Source organism: Apodemus sylvaticus, chromosome 16, assembly GCF_947179515.1.
Source record: "Apodemus sylvaticus chromosome 16, mApoSyl1.1, whole genome shotgun sequence".
Lineage (NCBI taxonomy): Eukaryota > Metazoa > Chordata > Mammalia > Rodentia > Muridae > Apodemus > Apodemus sylvaticus.
Genome location: NC_067487.1, coordinates 63,030,554 through 63,056,319, shown reverse-complemented (window position 1 = coordinate 63,056,319; position 25,766 = coordinate 63,030,554). Strand labels below are relative to the sequence as shown.

Genomic DNA, 25,766 nt, shown 5'->3' with positions numbered 1-25,766 from the left:
CCTCTTCCCCTGCTGTGGGCTCTGGACGTAAATTATTATTCTCACCTTATATAGCAACAGTAACAGATGTGTGCATACTGCTCGGAACACAACTAAGTTTCTGTTCCAAGGTCAGTGGCTCCTCAGGCCAGGCCAGCCAGCAAACCACCGCTGGCAAAGGGCCAGGCCCAGAGCTACACACTCAACCGACGCTGTGGGTGCTTCCTCCTGGCCTGCTCTAGGCTACGGGATTTCCCAACAGTTGTAACAGCTCTGACACGTGTCTACTACCGATGCCAAGCACAATGCCCGAGCCTCCAGGAACCCCTCACGAGCTGCTCGTGCTGCCTCCACATGTCAGCCACCCCTGCTGCATAATACACCTCAACTCTCCTCAGCCTGAGGACTTGCCTTGGCCCCAAAGGACCAACTCCAAGACAGCTCTGCTCTCACGTGCCCCTCGAGGGTTGCGGCGGTTTGAATATGCTTGGCCCGTAGGGTGTGGCACTGTTGGGAGTAGGTGTGACCTTGCAGGAGAATGTGTGTCACTGTAGGAGTGGGCTCTGAGACCCTCCTCCTAGTTGCTTGCAAGACAGTCTTGTCCTTTTTGCCTTTGGAACAAGATATAGAACTCTCAGCAACTTTAGCACCATCCCTGCCTGCAAGATGCCCTGCTTCCCACCATGATGGTAATGGACTGAACCTCTGAACCTGTAAGCCAGCCCCATGTAAATGTCCTCTGTAAGTGTTGCCATGGTTCCTGTGTCTGTTCACAGCAATGCACACCCTAACTAAGGCAGGTGTGCAAACTGCCTCAGCTGCACTGCACCTGAAGAAGGCTCACACGCATACCAGTCGCTAGGCATCTGCTGGTGTCTGGGCCCAAGTCCTCCCACCCAAACTTCAGTCGACTCCGATGGCCTCTACGTAATTCCAGGGATGGGTATGGGAAAGCAGGGGACGAGCCCAGGGAGAAGGGTATAGAACATGTGAATAAATGAGAATGTCCAGGTCCATGGAAAGAATCACCTCTACCCTCTCGCAGGCTTAAGGGACCCACACACCATAGCAGCACCTGGCCTTCTCCTGAGACCCCAGGGGTGGGGAATACACCATACCGGCTCATCTCTGCAGGACACACTGGGCAGCACTGTGTAGCAGGCAGAATGGCACCCAAAGTCCACTCTCCATGCTCAGGAGCTTCCTGAAAAGAAGCTTCCGGTCCGGTACCCACCACCCACATTGAGATAATGAGGTAACTATAGCAACTACCATCCCCAAGTGCGGCAGGGCGAAACTCCGAGGGAATATTTTTGGTTCTTCCTGTGTATTTTAGATTGTAAACTCAAGCTGTACTGTTACAACTGAAACACTAAAGAAAATCGACCTAGGAAGGCTGAGAGAAGCAAGCACAGTTTTCAGCAAGGCGTGTTCCATACTAACACACTTTCTTTTTGTTCTCCTCAGCCCGATCCACAGCACCCACCCCTGGCTGCAGGCAATGCGGCGTTTTTTGGAACATACCCAGAACTAGGCGGTCCTGGTCATCGCGGTCCTTCAGCTCATCCACCTGGCTTTTGATGCTCTGAAACAGACACAGGAGAGGAATTTCATTAAATCCCATCTTTGCCACGTTGTTTGTTTCTCGTGAGCCAGAATGACGCTCTTGGAAAACTCCAATAAAAAGCACAACGCTGGAATAGCAACACGTAAACAGGAGACTCATTTGTGTTTATAATTAGCACTGAGAGCTAAAAATCAGGAAAGGATGTGTGTCCAGCTCACACACACCTGAACGCTGGCCACGGGGAGAGCAGTGTCAGCAAACATCAGGGCATGAGATGCTTGGGGGGGGGGGAGGACTGTTGGTCACCTTGTGCTTATGTGACAACTCAGAAAGACAGCAAGGCTTGGTCGTAACATGTGGCCCCATTGTGATCCTCATAAAAGAAATCGGATTCGGGGCACACCCCTGCCTCCTTGTGGATTTTTGTGAACACACGCTCAATTGTCACACCTACTTTAACTCTAGAGAGATCCACAGAGGTGACAGGGACCACCATCTCCTCACCTTTCCATCTTCCTCCTCCTCCGATGGTGATCTGCCAGGCTCCAAATTCCTAACCTCTGAAAAAAAAATCATTCTTTAGTTAGAGAGAAAGAAAGAAAGAAAGAAAGAAAGAAAGAAAGAAAGAAAGAAAGAAAGAAAGAAAGAAAGAAAGAAAGAAAGAAAGAAAGAAAGGAAGGAAGGAAGAAAGAAAGAAAGGAAGAAAGAAAGAAAGAAAGAAAGAAAGACAAAAATACATGACAGGTATATACAAGTCACCCAAGATCCTCTGCACACATTAGCTAGGTTTAGATCAGCCTCTTTAACAGGCAGCTCTACTGGAGAGGGAAGTATGTGGATCACCTGACTGCACGCACTCACTCTAGTGTTATTTGTGCTACTTTGTAAACAAGGCAGGGAGCTCTCACTGGAAATCCTGGGATGGCAGGGGTGGGGGAGGGGTGTACCTTAAATACATCTGTGTCCTTGACTGCAAAGAAAGGATGCTTCTTCCCCCGCCCCCCCAGCCTCTTAACAGATGGCGAGGATGTGACTGGTACCCACCGGAGGGAATCCTACTCTCTCTTCCCCTGGATTCCACAGACGTCAGTGGAAGAAAAGAAAAATGACTAATTCATCCCAAAAGACACCCAGCTGTCCCCTCTGCAGTCCTGAAAGTGGAGCACACCACACAGCTGGCCAGACTGGTTAAGGGGTGACTGGCCACAGATGCCCCAGGTGCTCCCCTTCCCAACCAAGCTTTTCCTGGAAACAGTGTTCAGGATGTTCTGTGATGAACAGGAAACCCAGGTGAGGGCGCATTTTCTCTGTCCCTTGACTGATTGGTTCTGTTCCCAAATACTCAGTTTCCCAGAAACAAGTCCAAAAACAGTCAAAATAACCACGGTGCAGATTTAGCCTCGGAAAGAATCAGTGCTGGCAGGGTCATTAGCTGAAAACCTTTCACCTGAATTGATAGGAATATACAACCCTGTTGGGCCTCGGATCCTTTCCGGAATCTCGGCTTCTCAGCCTCCAGGACCTTTTGGATGTGGTCCTAGGGAAATGCCAGGGATTTTCCCAGAAAGTTCACAAACTGGACGTTTCTTACTCCATTTGCTGCTCCTGTTAATTTCGGTCACCTACTGCCTCAAACCTCCAAGTGGATTTATTTAAGCTCTTGGTTTTGCCAGGGGGTTCATTTACATTTCATAGAAAATGTACAAGCCCTTACATATGCAGCTCTCCATGGCAAATCAAGACAATAAGGACGACAGGATGCAAATAAGAAGGGGAGAGGCAAGAACAGGGCGGCCCAGATGCTAAGAGCACTCGCCCGTGTTACAGAGGAGCTGAGTTCTGCTCCCAGCAGTCACGACTGCTGATAACTTTATGTATCCTTTTCTGATCCCCACTAGAACCTACACATACATGTTATGCACATCCACACACAAACATACACATAGGTAAAAGTAAATGACTTTTTAAAAAGAATAACTGAATTTATTTTATATCAGGCAAGCCATGCTGCAGTGACAGTGGACATATGGTATTGATCATGACCTCATACGCAATATTAGGTTTCATGATCAAAACGTAAAAACCTCAGTTTTGTGTGGTTATGTCAGCTCTTCTCCATGGAGAATACAGACGCCCAGCCTGAAAAGCTTGTACACGGAACATCAATGCCAGCTTTAAAATGCGTTTCCCAAATCTCGTCGCCAGGTGGCAGAAGAGTAACATTTGCATGAAGACCAGCCCTGCAAGTGAAACTGGGCGGGGTTTGCCTGTGGAGTGCGCCTTTTCAGCGCCAAACTTGCCAAGCAAAAAGTTAAAGCAAGGTTTTCCAGTCCACTGATGCACGGAATTGAGACTCGCCTGCGTGGTGTTTGCCACGCAGGTGTTGCTGCGGAGTCCCTTTGGAAACTCAAACCTACATAATAAAACTTCAAGTAGCGACGACGACAGCTACAGCGTGCCACAGAAAGAAGGGAGTAACAGAGCCAAAGGTTCCAGGAACACATCTGCACCAGACAGGAAGGGGACCGTGCAGCTCCATCCTGCTGGATGTGCCATGCCCTTAAAGCCGCTCCGGGCCACTGTATCTCTAACGTGTCCCCACACATGCCGGCATTTATCCTGAAGAGCACCCTGGAAAACAGGATGTGGCCTGTAATCTTCTGCAGTATCAAAGGGCTCACTCAGTTTTCTTCCTACCCCCTAAAAAGGCTGACCCCATGATCTCAGCATTCCATCCTTACATTTCGCCCTTGTCTCCTGTGATCTTTCCCCCCCCCTCTCTTTCTGCCTTTTAAAACAACAGCCATAGAAAAATAGGCACTGGAGGCAATCACATTAAGTGAATGAAGCCAGTCTCAGAAAGATAAAGATTATATATTTTCTTCCATTTTTGGTTCCTAGATTTTATGTATATACATGTATGTGTGTACATATGCATGCATGTACGTATGTAACAACAAAGCTAGGAGCAAAGCAAACTGATAGGCTAGGAGGAAGGATGAGGGTAGGAGGCATGGGCTGCACTCGACATAAAATATCCACTTGGTAAAATGTTTCAGGGACACTGAAGTGCTCAAGGTTTTTAGAATCGACTACACTCCATAATAAACTGACAGGTTCTCATTATAATCACTTTTGGCTTTAAAAAAGAAACTTTCAAATGCATAAGAATCCTCACCCTAAAATTACTTCTTAAGTGCTATGAAGATGTGCAGGTTCAGACCAGTAACACAGCTTTCATTCACCAGAGATGCTCACCAGAGGGACATCTCGGAGCTTTTCAGAGAATCTGGGGATTATTCTATTCCAGCTTCACTAAATTGCCGCAGGAGAGTTTCTGCTAAATTAGTGGGCTCCTTTTACACCAGCCGGGGTACCATCCATTGTGCAGTGCAATCAAACTACTCATTGCTATAGTAACCTTCGTGGATAACAGTATCAGTAACTCTACCTGGCCTGCTTTAAGGGCCTATTAATGTTGTCTTCAAGGCCCACCCAGAAGGAAGGATCACCTCTCTAAATCAGACTTACCGAACTTGATAAACATGTTTTTTTTTAAAAAAATAAAATGCCAGACTATAATAAAAACAAGAGATAATCTCCAGTACATATGTTCACTAATGACACAGCACCAGCAATTTTTAACCAGGGATTTTTACCCCCAGGGTTAAATAGCTGTAAGATTAATATCAGTGGCTCATTAAGATTAGCCTGGAGAAAAGCTCACCTCTGTGGACAAGATTTCCTACATCTTCTTGCAAGATGGATCCAGAGTCTAGGCTTAGGTAACAAAACATGAGCCAGAACTCTCTCAACTGCCCTGTGGTTTAACCACGAGGACCCTCCCCCCAGAAAGGAAGGAGCAGGAGAAAAGTTCTCAGCAGAGCCAGAGGGTCCGCCAGCCTTCTATTCTTCCGTTCTCCTGTCTACTGGCCACACCTGAGACCAGCACGGCGTGTCATGCACAGACCAGCACAGACATGTCAGGCACAGACCAGCACGGCGTGTCAGGCACAGACCAGCACAGACATGTCATGCACAGACCAGCACAGGCATGGTGAGGGTTCACTTGCACCTCCTCCACCAGGGCCAGCTCTCCCTGGTGCTGCAGTGGTGAGAGACAGGGACGGCTCTCCTGACCTCATGAGCCCGTGGGCAGCTTTCCTGGCTGAGAGGTGGGAGGCGGGGCATCACCTCTATACCCGTGCCAGCCCATGGCAGATGGGTGGTGGAGCCAGCTCTCCCACACACACCCCCGGGGCAGGCTCAGCCACACCCTAGCTGCCAGGGCCAGCTCCACTGTGCTGCCTGAGCGAGGAGCAGAGCCCACTCAGATGGGCCCAGTTCTCCAAAGCACTGCATCCAGGGAGGGGAGGGGCCAGTTATATATAACCCGTGGGCATCCATGTGGTCCCTGGTGGCTGCCCCAACCAGGGACATCTCCATGTTCTCAGGGACGTCTCCATGGTTCATCTCCATGAGCCAGGGACCTTGATACCAACCCCTGTTGCTGTGTAGCTACAGGTTCAGACATGGCCCTTAGAGGTAGCTCTGGCTGGGACCTCACCTTGGTAACAGGGGTCCCCACTCACAACAGGCTCCTCCTCTCCACCCTGAGTCTCCATCTCTCTTCTCTCTCTGCTCCATTTCTCTTTCTCTCCCACCTGACCACCACATACTCACACTGTGGTTGTTCCAGGTACAGGCTGGCCATGCAGCCAGCAAGCCCCAGGGTGATAGCCTCCATCCGTGCTGACAGCAAGCAGGTGTGACAGCAAGCAGGTGTATACGACCCTCCTGTGTCATGCCCTGGAAGGCAGCTCTGTGGGCGGCACGGCAGTCCACAGCTCTCTGTCTGTCTTCCTCCCCCTTCACTGCGCTGCCTCAATTTGATTTGATTTTTATGAGTCCCAGGCATAAGACAGCTTTGGCCCCCAAGCCAGGCATCAAGCTAGGCAGAACAAAGGACATCTGCCCTGCCCCTGACTGATGTAAGAGTTGGTGGTTTTACATCATCAACAGGTCTCTCTTTGTCCACATCCAGGGCTTAGTTCTTTATTTTTTAACGATTAAAATATTTACTTAAGGGGTTATGGAGAGATGGCTCAGTGGTGAGGAATGTTTGATGATCTTTCAGAGAACCTGAGTTCAGTTCCCTGGACCCACATCAATCAGCTCACAACAATCTACCACTCCAGTTTTATTAAATGTAAAAAAAATGTCTCAACTACACAATTATTCTTCATATACATATTCCAAATGATCTTGAGTGAAAAAAAACAGGATGATCTGCCACCAAAAAAAAAAGAGGCTATATATGAAATATGGGAGAATTTAAACCAGCAGGTGTGAAGGCAGTCCCTATATTCTAAAGTGTCAAGCACTGGGAGGAAAAAAAAAATCAAACATTTAAGGATGAGTTCTGGATATGAACACATCTCACCTAAAACTCAACCAAAAACACAGTTCATGACAGTTTAATGTTTATTTTTTACTTTTGCATACATGTGCGTGTGTGCTGTACATATGCAAATGTTCATGTATGTTCCCAAGAGCATGGGCATGTGTTTGGCAGAGGCTGACACAGTGTCTTGTCACTGTGGGCTTTGTTTACTGAGTCAGGATCTCTCACTGAACCCAGAGCTGCCTGTTAAGATACTCTGGCTAGCCAACTTGTCCCAATAAACCCCGTCTCTACCTGGAAAGCCTAGGTTACAGGCAACCCTCCACACTGGCCCTACTTTGAATGTCGGTTCTGGGAATCTCAATTCTGGTTCTAACACTTAGAAAGCACAAGGTTTACCCACCAAGCCATTTCCTTGGCTCAACTTTAAAGGTCACCACATGAAGAAAAAAACCTAATGCTAATGAATGCCATGGACAGCCCCCCTCCCCAAAGGTACTTCTGAGTTCAGCTTCAAACCTGACTGGCATTCTGAAAATGTTTAGGGAAACATTTGGAATCATTTTGAAAAAACATTTGATGCTCTGATCTTCAGAAAAACTTATCTGGTAGAAACTAATGAGCAATTAATAATCATGTAGAATGGAAATTTAATTTTTTTATTTTAAACGTAGTTATCACATAAAATATTGTACAAAGCGCGTGCAGACACATGCCCTCTTTCCTCTTGAGCATCTGTAACATGATGGTTCTGTTTAATATGTTTTATGAACATCGGTGCACATTCTATCCATAGGCTCTCAAGAGTGAAAGATTCCAGCATGGGTTGAGGAAGAGAACCTCAGCCTCAAATTTTGGTTGTGATTAAATCACTAATCACCAATAGGCACAGGCTTTTAGAAAGCTGTTAGATTTCAAAGTAAAATTAGGGCATATTTTTTTCCTAGTTTAATCAACTACTTCAGTAAGATGAAGTAAGTCATCTTTCAAAGAGATAAACAAAATGTAAATTTAGTTTAGAAATGCTTTTATGTCCCTTCTTCACTTAGAGTCTACTTCAGGAAAGGACTTCATGGGCTGTGCTGAGGTTGGTCTGGTGCTGCGATGTATTCAAATGCTAAATTCTATACCTGAAGATCCATCTGCCTGCCCCAAGATTAAAGAATTCTCATGTACACCAGTGTTCGTTGTGCAAACCTAGCTCCCCAAATTAGTTGATCCATAAATGGCTAAAGCCTGTGACTGGGCCATAGAGAGAGAAAGGCAGGGCTTGAGAATCAAGTGAGGGGTCTCCAGAGAGACCAGGGAAGGAGAAAGGGCACAGCGGAGAGGAGGAGGCCGCCATGAGAGGAGATGGGTCACAAGCACGTGACCAGGAGAAATGGCAAGTGACAGGGACATATGGCTGGGGTGTAAGTTAGAATAGCTCAAAACCTGCCCAAACTAGGCTTACAGCTTGTAAATAAAATGTCAGGGCTGTATGTCTCTTATACAAGCTAGTTAGAATATAAAAATGTCATTTACAGGGCTACATTTTTAGAATAAGCTCTCCAAATCTATTAGTCCTTAGCTATGTTTTATACTCGTCACAATCCTGCTAATTTGACCCATTTGGAAGAAAGACTCTAAATTAAGAGGGAAACAAATTTGTGGTGAACCATGGTTGGGGGAGGCTGTGAGCTACAGAAGGTGGTCTAAGCAGATGGTCGGTAAAACTCCCTCCAGCTCAAACCACCACCCTTCAATTCTGTGATATAATGGAAGGTGAGAAGACTTTTCATTTATGCATGGGGGAAAGCCAGTATTATTCTAATAATGTACAAAATGAGCATGCTGTCAGACTGACACCCTAGCTTTATCTTTATCTTTACTTTATCTTTGGGCCTTTGCTAATGAAAGTAATATCCTTTTAGGGAAAATGGAGTGGCAAGCTAAATCTCTAAAGAAAGCCTAGAAAAAAATGGGCTTAGAGGAACATTTTCTGCAGTCTTTTTGTAATTTTAAAACTTTGTTTTAGGGATCTCCACACTTATTTTTATATTGGCTGTACCGTTTGCACCACCTCCACAAGTGAATATGTGAGGGAATATGAATTTCCCTACATCCACGCCAGCATCTGTCACTATACCTACAGATCAATACATTTTGAAATGGTCATGAGAAGCTTCTATTTACACTAGATGATGATTAACATCCTGACCCACAATTGGCCAAGATGCAGGAACTAAGAGACTGCAGAACGCTCAGCCCTAAAATATGTAAATAATACATCCCTCCCAAGCCCTAAGGAGCATTGTGGAAGAAGAGGCAGAGAGAATGGGAGAGGCAGATGCGGGGGATGACATGTTGTCTTCTGTGAACAGCAAGATAGTATGCATATGAACTCACAGTGGTTGGGACAGCAAACACCAGACAAAATCCCAGCATGGAGGTGGGTATTGGGCACACAATCCAATCCCTAACTGACTGGAGCTATTGGCAATTGTTAGGTGCTGGACTTGGAGAAATGGGGGCGGGGTGCAGATTTCTTTAAGAATATAGCCCCTGGTTAGTTGACCACACTCCAGTGGAAGACCACAAATCCAAGAATAATTGGGCAGGGAAAATTAGTCTTGAAGGGTTAAAACAGGACAGAAAGTTGGAAGGGTAGGGAGGTGTTAAATCTGAGAAGAGATGGGGAAGTGGGGTGAGTGTGATCAAAACAAGTTATATGAAACTCTCAAGGAGCTAACAATTCTCTTCATCGACATAGGTTTATATATATTTACATGCATGCAATGTATCAGAGAAATTTACATTTCCACCATGCCTTAGGTTTCAGAGCCTATAAATGCCTCTGTTCTAGTCCTTAAAATATCTAAGGTGCTATAAACTACAGTCACCCTGCTGTGCTATGGAACACTATGTTCCTTTTACATGTCAGAATGTTGGCACTTCTCATTCAAATTCCCCATAATACCTCCATCCTCTCCCTACCATCCCACCTTCTCAGCCACCAGAACCATTTTTCTACTCTCTCTTCTTCTTCCTCCTTTTCTTCTTCTTCCTGTTCCTCTTTTTCCTCCCCCTTCCCCTTCCTTCTCTTCTTTTTACTTTTCTTTTCTTTTTTTTTCTTTTTAGTTTTTCAGGATGTGATTTCTCTTTATAGCCCTGAGTTTGTAGACCAGGTTGGCCTCAAACTCACAATGATCTCCCTGCCTCTGCCTCCTAAGTACAGGGACTAAAGGCATGCCCCGCTACTCAGCTTCCTCGGCTTCCTAGTGAATGACACTCGTCAGGCCTTAGACACTTCAAACTAGTGGAGGAGGTGGTTGTATCTCAGAAAACAGCTTCCTTGGTGATAGACACCCTCAGCCCACAACAGCCCTGGCTTAAAGGACTTACATCTTGATATACTTACACAACATGTGACCATTCTAAAACGCCCCAAGTTATAATATTTAAAATAAAATATGTTAGGAAGAAAACTGTGCTCTACCAGCACTGACTCACAGGAACACTCAAATATGGAGACCAGCCCCGTTTCTTCACAAGCTACATGATCAACATTCGAGCAAGAATCCACTCACTTCAGTCACTATGACACACATGGTATGCCCTGGTATCTCATAATACATACTGAAATCACCACCTACACTTCGGTATAGGCTGCGGCAACACAACCTACACTTAGAACCAAGCATCAAGCCCTAGGCCATGACTATAGGAGAGATGCTGAGCAAGGTGCCCGCCTTCGCTCCCCTCTACCCTCCCCCGCCATTGCCAGAAAGGCAGACAGGGCTGAGTAGCTTTCATAATGCCAAAAAGCCAGTTCATGGCAGGGCTGAGTTCTGAGCTGGCTGCTGGCTGCCTGGCAGCCAGACGAGTCTGAGCACGTAAGCCACAAACTTCCCAGTGACAAAGCTTGAGATTACCATTTCCAGGCAATGATCCTAATGTTACACTTTTTCCATCACACAAACACCAGAGAAGATTCTAGACCAGCGAGCGGCATGAACAAGCAATAAATAGATTCTCTTGCTGGGAGTGGTTGGGATATCACAGTGAACAGGGAAGAATGATAGATAACTGACTGATTTTTGACTGCCCAGACAAGATGTGCTACTTAAGCCAAATCTCTGTTGAGCTACTAATCACAAAGAAAAGTCAACTCTAAATGCTCAGAAATGTCTCTTCCTCATGGCCACTAATGTGTATACTCCTCGGGTACACACAACTTCCTTCAGTTCACATCCACATGCTCAGTACCTAAAACAGGGCCTGGCATACAGAAAGTCCTCAGAAATGCTGGAAGAAATTATTGAGAGTAAAGATCAGAGCAGGGTTCTCATTGCTTGCTTTTGGTCACTGCTGAATTTCCAGACCTACAAGAGTGCCCAGTACAGAGTAGGCACAAAACACACAAGTACAGACTATGCAAGAAGAGAAGCCACAGGACTCATGCTACCTGCTCAGGTAGTGTCTTGTGTTGGGTTCTTGGCCTCTTCCACCAGATCCACTCAGGCCAACTACTGAGCCCGCCCAGCTCCAAAGGAAATGGTTTCGCCCGGTTGGAACACATGTTCCAATCCCCATTCCATTTCCTTGTTAAGGAAACTATAGAAGTCAATACTAAAGGGAGAAGCTATTAAAATAAAGTCACAGACCAGTGACACACAGAAGTTGAGATAGCATACCACCCAGATGGTTTATCCCATCTGCAAGACAATTTTTAAATGGATCAAACTATGTTATTTAAATGTACCATAATCAAATCTACTCATTTGTGTAATTAATATATGGTAATAAATATAAATATTATAAAGAAGAGGAAGAAGAGCAAGGAGGAGGAGGAGAAGAAGAGGAGGAGGAGAAAGAGGAAGAGGAGGAGCAGGAGGAAGAGGAGGAGGAAAAAGAGGAAGAGGAGGAGCAGGAGGAAGAGGAGGAGAAGAAGAGGAGGAGGAGGAAGAGGAGGAGGAGGAAGAAGAGGAGGAGGAGGAGGAAGAGGAGGAGGAGGAGGAGGAGGAGGAGGAAGAAGAAGAAGAAGAAGAAGAAGAAGAAGAAGAAGAACAACAACAACAACAACAACAACAACAACAGCAGCAGCAGCAGCAGCAGCAACAAACAACAACAACCACAACCTGGATTTGAACCGTGGTTCCTGGGATTGCAATGGTTCTGAGCTTCTCTTATGACCAATTAGCTGTAAGCAGGCAGTGCCTCTAACAGCACCAAGAGCTGTGGGAACCAAGTGTGGCAGCTTACAACTTTATTCTCATAACTCAAGAGACAGAGAAGCCAAGTGGCCTCAGATAAGGGAAAAGCTGGATCTCAAAAGCCTAAGAATATAAAGAAATTTTTGGCAGAGTGTTAGGAGGTAAAGAAGGCTTCCCATGCACAAGGTGACTATGAGTAGTTGCAAAGATGCCTCCCTAGACCTTTTGCAGAGAACACCACTGTGCTGACAGATGCTGAGAAGCCAGGTGGCAGTGGAACAAAATTTGTCCTGTGAAGAAGGGGCAGGAGAGATGAGAGATGCGGAACAGCATCACTCTCCAGAGTGCCTTCCTCAGACCACTTCCCAAGGGTCTTTCATTGCTCATCTGAGTTGAACAGGCTACACAAGTTCCTGACTTCTTTTACCAATAGTACCTAGCAAATGCTCAGCATGAAACCTTAGAGACCCAGCTGTCTCTAAGGTTTCATGCTGAGCATTTGCTAGGTACTATTGGTAAAAGAAGTTGTATTTTTCAGAGCATCTTCCAAGACTAGGTTAGGGCATTACTCTTCAGAAACTCCTAGGGTATAAAGCAGGTGTGGTGGATTACAGCTTTATGCTTGCGATGTGGAGGGCAGAGGCTAAGCCACTTAACTTCATTCCCTGCTACGTAACAAGTTCAAGGTCAGCCTGGTCTATACAGGAGACCTTCTTTCAGGGGATTAGGAAAATAAAGAAAAAGGAAAATCCTAAGAGTAAGAGCCTGAGTAAGACTGAGAAGGCAAGTGAGATAATGAAGCTTACTTTTTCAGTGATCTGGGGCCTGTGATGGTTTGAATGGGAATGGCCCCCATAGGCTCGAGTATTTGAATGTTTAGTCACCAGGGAGTGGAACTCTTTGAAAGGATTAGAAGGATTGGATGGTGTGGTCTTCCTGGGGGAGGTGTGTCACTGGGGGTGGAAGTGGGATTTGTGGTGTTAAAAGCCCATGCCAGGCCCAGTCTGTCAGTCCCTGTCTCTGTCAATCTGTCTGTCTGTCTCTCTCTCTCCCTCCCTCCCTCCTTCTGCCCCCCTCCCCATCAGCATGCAGCTCTCAGCTACTGCTATAGCACCATATGTGCCACCATGCTTCATACCATAGTGGACTAACCCTCTATAACTGTAAGCATGCCTCCTTTTACGAGAGTTGCCTTGGTCATGGTGTCTCCTCACAGCAATAGAACAGTGACTAGACAGGTCTATTTAATTTGTTCAGAATAACTTCCTGATTATTCTTCAGGCACAATAACAATCATGAAATTATAAAACCATAATTGGTTCACAATAGTAATAATAAAATCATTTATCACAGGCATAAAGACAGCAAATTTAATTCCAGGCTAAAGTTATTACAGTTTTACTCTAGGACAGCTACAGACACCAGTTTAAAGTTTCCACCCTGATTATTACCACAGCAGGAGGAGAGAAGCACAATTGTCTAATTTCTAATGTGCAAAGAGAAGTTTAGTTTAGCATTAAGAAGAAATAAAAGAGGATACTTTTATCTTCAGGATTCCCTTTCTTCCAGTTACATCTTGGTAGGCATAGAAGAGGAGAAAACCCAATTACCTTCACGTTAGTCAAACACTGCCCTCTGCTGGAAGGTGCAAACAGCTCTTAACATTGTTTCAACACATCATCTAGAAGGTCTACAAAATTTAAATTATGTGGATTAGAGCAGACTTGGGGTTCTTGCTAAACTCTTTGGGTTTGGTGCCTTTAGTCCTGTTCACTTGGTTGTCCCATAGGCCTATCAAACTCATCCTGTCTAAACTGAGTACATTGTGTGGCATAGTCCTGCCTTCTAGTCCACCTAGAAACATACTCCAGGCACAGAAGGCCTGTGTCCCCTTCCAACTACACTCATCACTCTCCCCACAACATTGATATGTTCCCACTTCACCCAAGACAATACTCTTTTGGCCTCTCTTTGCCCTAGACAACATCCATCTATCCCTACCTCACCAAGTTATAGTCCTGGCTTCCATTTGGCAGCTCCCAGAATTCTCAGGGAAAAGCTCCAGCTCCCCACCCCACCCCCAGTTCTTCTAAAATTCTTGCCAATCTGTCTGCCCTCAAGCTTGTGTTGCTGGTATTTCTACCACCACACAAGGGCGTGCAGATGGGAAATGACCTATATTCTCTCCCATTCATCTCCACTAGCTGGAATTCCCTTCCCTCCCTTAGATCCCACCTCCAAGGGCACGTCTTCCACGCAGCCTACCGTGATTCTGCCATTGTCACAGGCTACAACATGCTTGAGGCAATTTTTGCAAATGGAGCTCTTACCATTCTCAGCCCAGAGCGCTTGATTTCCTGTCCAACCACAACTATCAGCCCCCTGGGCTCAAGAACTCCAAAATCCAGTGTTTATATATAGACTTCATTTTTGTTCTCAATTAGTTTGAAGGTGGACAATAAGGGAAGAAAGATGTATAAAGTGAGATGATCTCTAAAAAACTTTTGAAGTTGACTTGTAAAAGGGGTGGAGCATAAGGAATTTAGGTGATATAAAGATGCAGTGAACACTCAGACCTGGCAGCTCAGAAACTTTCCTCCAAGTCTGTCTGTCAGCCAAGTGAGAAACCTGATCAGCCACAGTTACAGCAGTAAAAAGAATGAGCCAAGTGCTTAGGGGAAGCCAGGGCTCCTGACACTAGACTAGAAAGAAGTTTCTTATACAATCTTCCAAGAGACAAACAACATTACTCGGACTAACTCCTTGGGCAGGCAGAGCAGCAGTGGTCAGAGAACACAGCCAAGGCAATTCCGAGCCCCACTCCAGCCCCAGGAAGCAGCAGGGCAGGAAGCTCAGTTGCTCGGGTTTAACCCAGGAGCAAGTGTAGTGTGCATGGATGATACCCAGACCCCAGCAGCTCTTCATAAATGCTCATCCTCCAAGGCTTCTCTCAGCCAACACGGAGGCCAAGGGCCTGATTTTACACTAACTGTTAAATACTTGGAATGCAGGTACCCTGCACTGCTAATTAAATGCAGAATCAAAGTACTAACCAGCTGTTAACACTTATGGAGAAATAAGGATCTGACATCTGTCCCTGACTCCAGCATCTCAGTCCCATCAGATTGGCATTCCATCACATTCTCTGATACTTCATGAAGTCCCATCATTATCCCAAAATCAAATAGATAATTAATTCTCTATTCTATGTGAATAGAGAAATAATTCACTGACATATGAATATTTATTTATATCTATATATAATTTCAAAATAAAGATGTCAATATAACATCCTATAATATATTATAATATATAATAATATAAATATAATCATATATAATATATTATATACCCTATAATATATATTATATATGCACAATACATTGCACATAATATTGGATATTATATATAATATAGAGACAATATAACATGTAGCAAAGGGAAACTGAGAATAAGATCACTTGTTTTCAGTGTTAACAGTGTTTTCCTGTGCCACCAGAAAGCATCAGCCATGGCCCTGCTTTGCCTCATGGCCATGCACCCCAACCAGGACCGCACCCCAACCAGGACCACACCCTGATGAACAGCAACATGCTGAATCAAGCTCCTCACCAGGCACATGGATTCCAGCCGGACTTGATCCGGGAGGCGTATGGGCTTACCAGTGCGCTGTGGAGCTGCTGCTCAGGGTGTCCAAGTGATAAGCATGCTCAAGTTCATCAAGAAGAGGGCGGCCACACATCCGCACTGGGGAAGTGGTAGGAGCTGAACTAAGTGCTAGCAGCCATGAGGAAGGCCTTGGCCAAGCAGGACTGGTCTCCTTACACGCCACCCCAATACACACTTATACTACAAAAACAAAGAAGCCAGTGGTTTTCTGTGTACATGGTGATTGGATTTGTGTGCTGCCTGGATTTAGAGGGAAGTTAAGATTCTATTTCCCACGAGAAGCACAATAATATGCAAAAAGCCAAGTAAGAATGCTTCCTATAATAAAAGCATACTTAGTATTCAACTTACTATCGGAATTATTTGTATAGGGAAAATGTGTGAACTACAGCAAGGCTTTTATATCACCCCTCGCACCTCACAAAACACCCAGCCATGCTGAATAAAATTAGGAGCAAATGGTGTTCCTGCTGGCAAGCTGAGTGATTCCTCGTGTCTTAAGTAGAATAGAATAATAACACTGTATTATAAAATCATCTTGCGTGGGAACTCCCACCATTAGCAGAATTGAATTTAACCTTGCTATCAGCTCAGTAGGACCAAGATTGTCAGGAACATTCTGGACCCTTGGCAAACACCCCTGACGCATCACACCTCATATCTCTCTCTCTCTCTCTCTCTCTCTCTCTCTCTCTCTCTCTCTCTCTCTCTCTCTCTCTCTCTTTCTCTCTCTCTCTCTGTTTTTTTTCGAGACAGGGTTTCTCTGTATAGCCCTGGCTGTCCTGGAACTCACTCTTGTAGACCAGGCTGGCCTCGAACTCAGAATTCCACCTGCCTCTGCCTCCCAGAGTGCTGGGATTACAAGTGTGTGCCACCACCGCCCGGCTACACCTCATCTCTAAACGACTGCAGTACTGTCTACTCCTTGTGACAACAAAGGCACTTTCGTACCTTTGGAAGCATCCTCCTGAAGATCTACCATCCAAGCCCAGAGGAGGAATTGTACAAAGCTTGACTGAACAGAGGGTTGTCTCAAACCACGAACGCAGTTAATTTGGAAGAAGGAAACCAGAAGCATTTGGGAGACACCAGTAAAGACTGTGCTGGGACAGCCCTGAAGATCTGGACCACAAGGACCTGGTCCAGGGCTAGCAAATAGCATGGTGCAAATGCTGAGTAAGAAGCAGACAAAATCCGGCACTCTGCGCATTCCCCACGACCCCGGATCTTGTCTCTACACCCCTCATTTCCTGCTATGTTCTTTGCTGCACACATCAACAGGCTGGTTAGTAACCCCACATTTTCTGGGTTCCCTACATGGGGTAGGAACAGGCTTACCTTCTTCGGTCTCCACAGCTCCAGAAGGCATGATTGTTCTCTCTGTCTTGGCTTCTTGCTCAAGAGCCTACAAGATAAAATGGGGGAAATTGTTGAAAATCATTTTGGGTTCCAGATATGTAAAAGAAAGGCAAAGCCATCACAATCTGGGAGAGCTGGCAAGGAAGTCCATGGGGTGAGGAGAAGGTAAGCTAAAGGAACGCATAGCCAGTGTCCTAGGAGTACAAAAAGAGCTGGCCAGAGGCAAAAACCCTGCCACAAACCCTCACTTTTCTGCAGTTTATAACCACAAGTTTCTCAGAGGCACCATGTCTGAACCAACACAGGATCTTGAGACAAAAAGGGGGAGCTGAGTGTGTGTACACCTGTCCTTCTGGAGTATTCTATATCCACCATCATACACACAGGATATAAGGGGACTGAATGAGGAGGCAGGACCACAGTCAGGGCCTATCCAGACTGACTGCAGGGAAAAAAAAGTATGCAGGCTAGCACAGGCTATCCCTGGCTGTATCCAAATTACTGAACCATCCCAGGGCCACAGCTAAAAGCTACCCTCTCGTGACCATAATGATTTCCTTTTGAGACTTCCTTAACCCATGAAAATGTGACAAAATATAGAATTGTGTTAACTGGTTGAACAGCTAAGTGGCCAAAAATGGTATTAGCATAGGTTCTACAAGAAACCTTCAGTCTCGTTAGGTGGAAAATCACACAACTAACATAGTTGCTGAATCCTACCAGGCATACTATTAGGCTGGTAAATAGAATGCCTCATTTACTATCTCAACATCCTATGGTCAGAATATCCAACACTACAATGTACCCAATATACAACACCACAAAGGGCACTGTGTGTCTAGGCATCCACCATGGGCTACCCCTGTCAGTGCCCCCTATAAGAAATATTTTCCCTCTTCTGGGCCTCACATATTAGGAAAGAACTAGGCCAAGTCTACAATGGGTACTACTAAAGAAGTGTAACTTAGTTAAATTTTATTATCAACTTGATACAGCCTAGAGTCACCTGGGAAGAGGGCATCTTAGTTGAAGAAACGTTTTATTCATATTGGCCTATGGCCATGTCTGCAAGATGATGATTGATGTGGAAGGGCCTAGCCCACTGTAGACAACACCCACCGTCCCTGGGCAGGTAGACCTGGGCTATATAAAGAAGCTAACTGAATCAGGGCAGGTGGTTCATTAGTTAAGAGCATCACCGCTCTTCCAGAGGCCCTGGGCTCATCCCAACACCTGCATGCACAATCACCCATAACTCCAGTTCCAAGGGCTCTGATGACTTCATCTGACCCTGCAGGTATCAGGCATGCACACAGTACACATATACAAATGCAGTCAAACATCCAAACACATAAAACAAAACAAATAATCTAAAAACTATTACTTTTAATAAGGATAGAAAGTGGAGAGCGAGCCAGTGGGCTAGCAGTTAGCAGTATTTCTCTGTGGTTCCAGCCTTCAAGATTCTGCCTTGAGTTCTTGTCCCCATGTTCTCTAGTGATGGGCTGGCAAATGGAAGTGTTAGCCAAATAAACCCCTTACTCCCAAAGTTGATTTTAGTTGTGGTATTCATCACAGCGTCAGAAAGCAAACTGGAACAGGTGGGGTGGGAGAGGGCGCCTAGTGTGAGGAGTGGAAATAGGAGAGGGGTCATCACACAAGATCAAGACCTCAGACAACCCTGTGCCACATATTTTCCCAGGGACAGCCTTGACCTGGTATCCCTGTCTTTCACTGAAAGGAGTTACCAAGACTGTGTGAGAAAAGGGTATCAGACAACACGAGTTTCTGACTAAACAGAAAATAAAACACTTAACTTTTTCCCCCTTATAAATGAAATGTATAAAAACCAAACTTTTATTTTGGTGAATATTTCGTAATACAGATTTAAAAACTTAAATTTCTTAGTTGATTTGTTCATTATATCGAGGTTCTAGAACCAAATTTACCAGCACACCAATAAATACAAAGAGGTTTTGTGAAAAGGAGATAGTTTAAAAACCATTAAATGTATAGGCAAGTTCTTGCCTATGGCAGATCAGGGTGCATATATTAAAAGCTCTGTGTTCAAGCCCCAACACATGCAACAAATTAAACAAATATGTGTTATATACATTTATACATACACATATATGTAGAGAAAAACTACTTTTCAAATTCTTCACTAAGTTATTTGTGTATGTGCGTGTTTATGTGAGGCATGTATGTGCTGCTATGTGTGTGAAGCAGAGAACGACTTGTACAAGAAGATTCTCCTTCCACTGGATGTGTCCTGGGGATGGAACTCAGTCATCGGGCTTGGCAGTAAGTGCCCTTATCTGCAGAGCCACTTTGACAGCCCAAATTCCTTGACATCTGTCACTATAGTTTAGATATTTAGCAACAGTTTTACTTTTAATACTGTAGTGGTTTGAATGAGAATGGCCCCCCATATGCTCATATATTTCAATTCTTGGTTCCTAATTGTGGAACTGTTCAGAAAGGATTGGGGGGGTGGCCTTGTTGGAGTGTCACACACCCAGTGTCACACCCCGACACCTTCGATAGCCTATGTCAGGCTCAGTCTGTCTCTTTCTCTGTCCTCTGTGTCTCTCTGTCTCTCTGCCCCCCTCTCTCTATTTCTTTCTCTCACTCTCTCTGCCTCATGCTTGTGGATCAGATGTAAGCTCTTAGCTACTGTTCCAGATCTATTCTCTACACCATGATGGTCATGGACTCACTCTCTGAAACTATAAGCAAGCCCCCAATTAATTGCTTTCTTTTATAAGTTGCCTTGATCATGATGTCTCTTTACAGCAATAGATCAGAATCTAAGACAAGTCTTTATTGCACACTGCCATTGGTATAATTATCATCAGCTCTACAACAGAGTGAAAATACAAAACAGTAACAACCTGACCAAATGTGGCTTCGGAAAGTTCCAAGAGACAACCTCGGGACTTGACAAGGTTTCATGATTAAGCTCTAGAGAGCTGAAGGTGACTGAGGCAAGCTCAGACCACCTGGAATGAACATGTCTCCTTGAGGGGGCAGAGTATGGCTGTGTTTCCATGCCCACAGAGCAGCTGCTCAGACCATGGTCATACAAAAACAAATTTCAGTACAGATCCAATAAAGCTTGAGTTCTTTTTCTTTCCCTTCCCTCTACCCTCTCTTTCCTTCTTTTGATTTGAAACAGGATCTGAGTATGTTTCCCATGCCAGACTAAAACATGTGATCTTCCTGTCTTAGCCCCTGGAGTGCTGGAATTATAGAATTATAAGTCATCACTCCTGGTGTAGCACAAATACACTGTATTCATATTCCATATGTAATCACATTAATACTTATTGTCCACAGTTGTCTAAATGTAGTACAGACATTCCAAATAAAAATTGTTTCTTGGGGCTAGAAATATAACTCAGTGGTTAAGAGCACTTGCTGCTACTGCGGATGACTAATGTTCAGTTCCCAGAAACCAGATGGCAACTCACAACCACCCTTAATTCTAGCTCCAGGATATCTTCTGATTCCAAGAGTACCAGACACACATTCAGTATATTATATATAGACACATGCAGGCAAAACATGCATACATAGAAAGTAAAAATAATATGTTTTTTAAATGATCTGCCTCTTGCTTATACTTACAATAACATATAATCGCATATGTTGTAGCATGACCAATTTTAAATTCAAGAATACATAGAATCATTTGTCAGCCAGTTGGAGTGAATGACTTTGGACGTCTAAAGGGAGGTTGACCTTCTCCCTACCTTCCGGTCTCTCTGTTCACTACCCAGCAACATCCTCAAGGCAAGAAGGATAAAGAACGTGAGGGCAGTTGGGCCAAAAGGTTATTTCATTGTAGTTGATTATTTTTGTTTGTTTATTAAGACACAGCATGACCTCAAATTCACGGCAATCCTCCTGCCTTAGTTTCCTAAGCAACAGAATTGTAGGACTGAGCCACCACACCTAGGTTTTAACTGGTTCTATCCACTCCCTTGCTGTGATTGCTATAGAGTCCCCTATAATACATGATGATGCCATCTCATTTCATCATCCTGAGCCTTTCCCAAAGTCCGTATCTCAGGTGTGTGCAATACAAGACCGGCTGAAGGATTCTGTAAGGATGCAGATGCGCAGTGTGCTTGCTGCACACAGAGCTTGTCTAGTCGCTCTGCTTTAGTCACCGTGTGCCACGCTGTTCTCTGCTGAGCTCTCCCAGGGCCATGTATGTTGCCAGGCTCTATCCCTGGGGTCTCTGGGGACAGATCCCTCCTGAGAACATGTGCCCAGCATCTGCCTGGTGGGGACTTGTCACCATTTGATACTTTTACAAGAAGCCACATGAGTGGCTGGAGGTTTTTAGCATCATTCAATAACAACTAAAATGAAGAGAGAAATGAAAATAAATTGAAGCTAAGCCCTCACTTGCATATACTAAATACAATACTACATGACAGAAAATTTCCCACAAAATTTCCTACAACTAACTCAATGGGAGTCAGATCAGACTCTGAAGAGTATATTCCACTTCAATTCAATAAAATTCCACATGGGATGTGCTGATAATATTTACTTGACATATAAACATTTTAATTGTATTTATACTTTGATTATATAAGATAAACATAGAAGCCAAAGGCTATGATAGACTGTCTGTGGTCTCTGTTTCCCTGGGTTGTTGTTTGAATCTGTTTGAAAGGCTGTACAGCTGAGGAAAACTGCGTCTTACTTAGCAGACACCCAGGAGGACACAGGGTCTAGACAGTGAGTCTGAGGGCCATTGAGCACTGGGCACTAGGATGAACCTGTTTCATTCAAAACAAAGTTTGCTTGATGCAAATGAAGAAAAGAGTAAAAATATTCTTTATATTTGTTGAGAGTTTATGAGCTACTAAGAGTGATGAAGTGTTTTAACCCTGAGATGGGCATGCTGTGACAGCCTTCCTATCTCGTGTCACTGCCATGACAGAAGGGTAAATCTCTAAACGGAAGGACTGCCTTCTCACCTGTCCTTTTGGTACACAAACAGGACAGAAGATTAAACCACATAGGAAAGCCCGTCAGTAGATGCTATCGACTGTTTTCGGTAAGAATTAGAATACCATCAATAAGTACAAAAAAATACAATATTAGAATAATAGAATTCACTTGTGGGAGCCTGCTATGGAGGCACAGGCTTGTAATTCAAGTACAAAGAGATAAAGATTGCAAGTTCAAGGTTAACCTTGACTCCACAGCAAGACCTTGTCTCAGAAAATAAAACCAACAAAATAAATGCAAGAGAAACAAAAATCTGTGGACTCCTGGCTCTGTGTATGGACCACTGATTCTGTGCCACATAAATCTATATTGGTCTTCATTCCACTGACCCAAGCCAGGTTCTAACTCCAAGTCCTCAAGTTTTCATTAGGAAAAGAAAGTGTTAGCTAACAGGCACTGTTTCGGTAAATCTCCCACCCAAGGGAAAGGTAGATCTGAAGAGAGATAGAGACAGAGGCAGAGAGAGAGAGAGAGAGAGAGAAAGAGGGAGAGAGAGAGAGAGAGAGAGAGAGAGAGAGAGAGAGAGAGAGAGAGAGAGAGAGAGAGAACAACGGAGGAGGAGGAGGTAGAAGGAGAGCAGAGCAGAAGCACTTGACTTGGGGAAACTGCAAGTTCTAAGGGGCCTCATAGATGGGGAAGATGGTGGTATGGAGATAGATCTGTGTAATCTAGGTGCACAGCATGTATTCATATTAACCGAGTTGTGTTTTCTTTGTCAGGACATATTTGGATTGGAGATTTACCACAACAAAACACCATTCTAAAACAATGCACGGCCTCCTCAGTTACTAAAGGAACAGATGTCATTGAGTACTAGAATAATAATACAAACCTTGACAAGAAAGGCCCTGTCCCAAAAATATTTCCGGAAGAGTTTGATATCGGCTTCCAACAGATGTTCGGCTGTGTGGTTAACAGTCAGAGTCAATGTTTCCGAAGAATGAACGAACTGCAGAGTGGCATCTTCATTAAGATGCAGTCGAGAGAAGCCTGGGGAATGGCTACCCTGGAAACTGAAAAATCACAAGTCAAAATCCACACAGCTTCACAGATCCCATTCCCCACCCTGCCCCGATATTAGAAATCCAAATGGAAAACGATCCTGAAAAGTCACTTACACACTCAATTACACAAGCTCATGGAAACTGATCCCGGTCAAGCCATCTTTGTTTTTCCTTAGCGGTATTTTTAAAGAGAACGTATATTTTAAGGATTCCCATAAAATAACGAAACTATCCTGATTTTAAAGCGTGGAGATTAACCTCACTACTTCACTCTCCTTTTAATCAGAAAAGATGCCTCTTCCTTTAATGGAGCTCACAGAGAATGAAGTAGCTGGCAACCAATAGTTTGTCAGGTAATTATAATGGAAAACAGATAGAATCTCCAGGGAGTGTGGTGAGGTTTAGACGTGATAAACAACCAGTATATTCTTAACACACTGGTACCACTGCGCTAAATCATGTCCTTATGCAAATTAAAACATGCATAAATTTGGTTAAGTTATATAGGTCATTAACAATGAATCGATATACCCAAACTAAATTCTTGAATATAAGCTTATTTTCTCATCTGTCTTGGCTGACTAAGAACACCTATGTTAGCTATACACCTTCTCAACGGCTGGAATTACAGCAGTAAATGAGCACAGCTTATAAGATCCGGCAATAACAGTAAAGATGCCCAGGATGAAAACATCCATGTTTATCTTGTGGTCACATCCCAACAGACTGTCCCCAGATCCCTCACTTTAGAGAACCAGCTCTACCACTTCCTGTTGGCCTGATCTCATTTTGTTAATGAGTATTTGCTTTACAGAAATGAATTAATGAGCCTGTAACTCGTGATGGCTTGATTTCTAATTTGTCAACTGCTACAATGCTCTACAAGATACATGAATTCATTAGAAATGTTACTGTCAGGTTTTGAATTTTGATTTTGCCCAGGCTGGAGAGAGACGTATACATGGCATATTATTCTCTCCAGGTGCTGGGTAGCAGCAGAAAGCATCATCTGGCAGTCAGCTACACAGCCATGAGCTAAAATCTGATCTCTCAACAGTGGACAGCATTGCCCAGCAATGTAGAGGAGGCTAGGCATAGTAAATGCATTGGGGTGTGTTTACAGTAAATGCAATTTGGGTTATTTTCAATCTAAAATAGGTCCACAGGACACACTTCCACTTAAAATCAAGGAACCTCTAAGCTGACCTATCTCCATTATCCAGAGTGACAAAAAAAGAGATTCTTAAAGAGCACTTGTACTCAGAGATGCAGTCTTTGCACTAATTCCAGAGTTTTTCTAGAAAACAAGTCATGACAATAAGCCACTGAAGTGAATGGACCATGAGCCTGGGCAGTAGTCTAGCTCTGGTTAATTTAGAATACAGACACTCCATCATATGATCCTATATCCTATAACCACAGGATCAGAATTGAGTTTACTTTTAATCCCACTCATGAATGGGTCTATTCAACATGTACATTTTAAAACATGCAGTATCTTCTAGGGTTGGAATCAGAAGGTGATACAAAGCAACCAGCAGATGAAGGAGTCCCTCTCCAGGGATAACTCTGTACCAGATACCGCCCCTCAGTCAAAGGACACCTTTTTGCCTTGTTCTTTATAGAAAACAGGATTGTGTTCATAAGCAAAGGAAAGAACAATTCCCTCTGGAGAGACTTTGTCCCTTGGTTAATGACTATTTGATCAAATAAGGCAGAGGAGGAGAAAGAGAAAGTTCTGGTTTCTGCTACTTAGGCATCAAATTACCACTAATTAATTGCATCAAATTAATTACATTGAATTATATGAAACCAAACAAGAAAAGTCATTCCACTAAGACATACCATGTAATAATAGTCTAAAAATATTTAAACTTTATGTTATAATTTCCAATGATTGTACTTTATTTATAATTTTTATTTTACCATGTGATAGCAAGGCAATCACTATATATGACTTCTTCTTTCACAATTTAGAGTAACATCTGGCACATAATCCACTGGTCAGTTACTAGGAGTGTTGAGAACATCTCCCACACAGACAATTACACAATTGTTTCCCTTATATTAGTTAACTAAACCCTAGTGACCAACCCATAGGGTTTGCCTATTATTCTGACAATGAAAATTATAACCTTGGCATTGGACTAGAAATAGTCCAGTAAGGAAAGCATAACAGTTCCAACTTTCAAATGAGACAGCCATAAAATAAATGGTCATATCTGTGTAATTATTAATTGTGATTATTACTAAAATTAATCATATTCATAAAAGGATGTAACTCAGAACTTTTGCTTAGGAAATAATGTTGAAGATAAAATCCAAAAGACAGTGTAGGTTACTGATTGGCCAATCTTGTATTCATTGTCTCCCATCTCTGTCTTACAAAGTACTCACAACAAAGGTATCTACTTATGCACTAGCCACACATACTGTATACAAGAAAACTAGCCATAAAAAACAATAAGATAACATTAGCATCTGTCTTCTTTATCTCCATTTCCCTGTAACGCTTGGCAGGCTTTATATAGACATGGACTAAGAGAGATACTATCAAG

The 25,766-nt window shown here is 43.9% G+C and overlaps 1 protein-coding gene across 2 annotated transcripts in view; it reads right to left on the bottom strand.

Annotated features, from left to right (window-relative positions):
* Positions 1 to 25,766, bottom strand: part of Arhgef28 (Rho guanine nucleotide exchange factor 28) — a 239,506-nt gene that overhangs the window by 131,108 nt on the left and 82,632 nt on the right. For both annotated transcript variants that reach the window (XM_052159966.1, XM_052159965.1), the window contains 4 exons: positions 23,037 to 23,217; positions 17,153 to 17,219; positions 2,051 to 2,106; positions 1,504 to 1,564 (listed from right to left, as the gene is read on the bottom strand). In XM_052159966.1, coding sequence (XP_052015926.1) covers positions 1,504 to 1,564; positions 2,051 to 2,106; positions 17,153 to 17,219; positions 23,037 to 23,217 — 365 coding nt within the window. The remainder of the gene's footprint in view (positions 1 to 1,503; positions 1,565 to 2,050; positions 2,107 to 17,152; positions 17,220 to 23,036; positions 23,218 to 25,766) is intronic.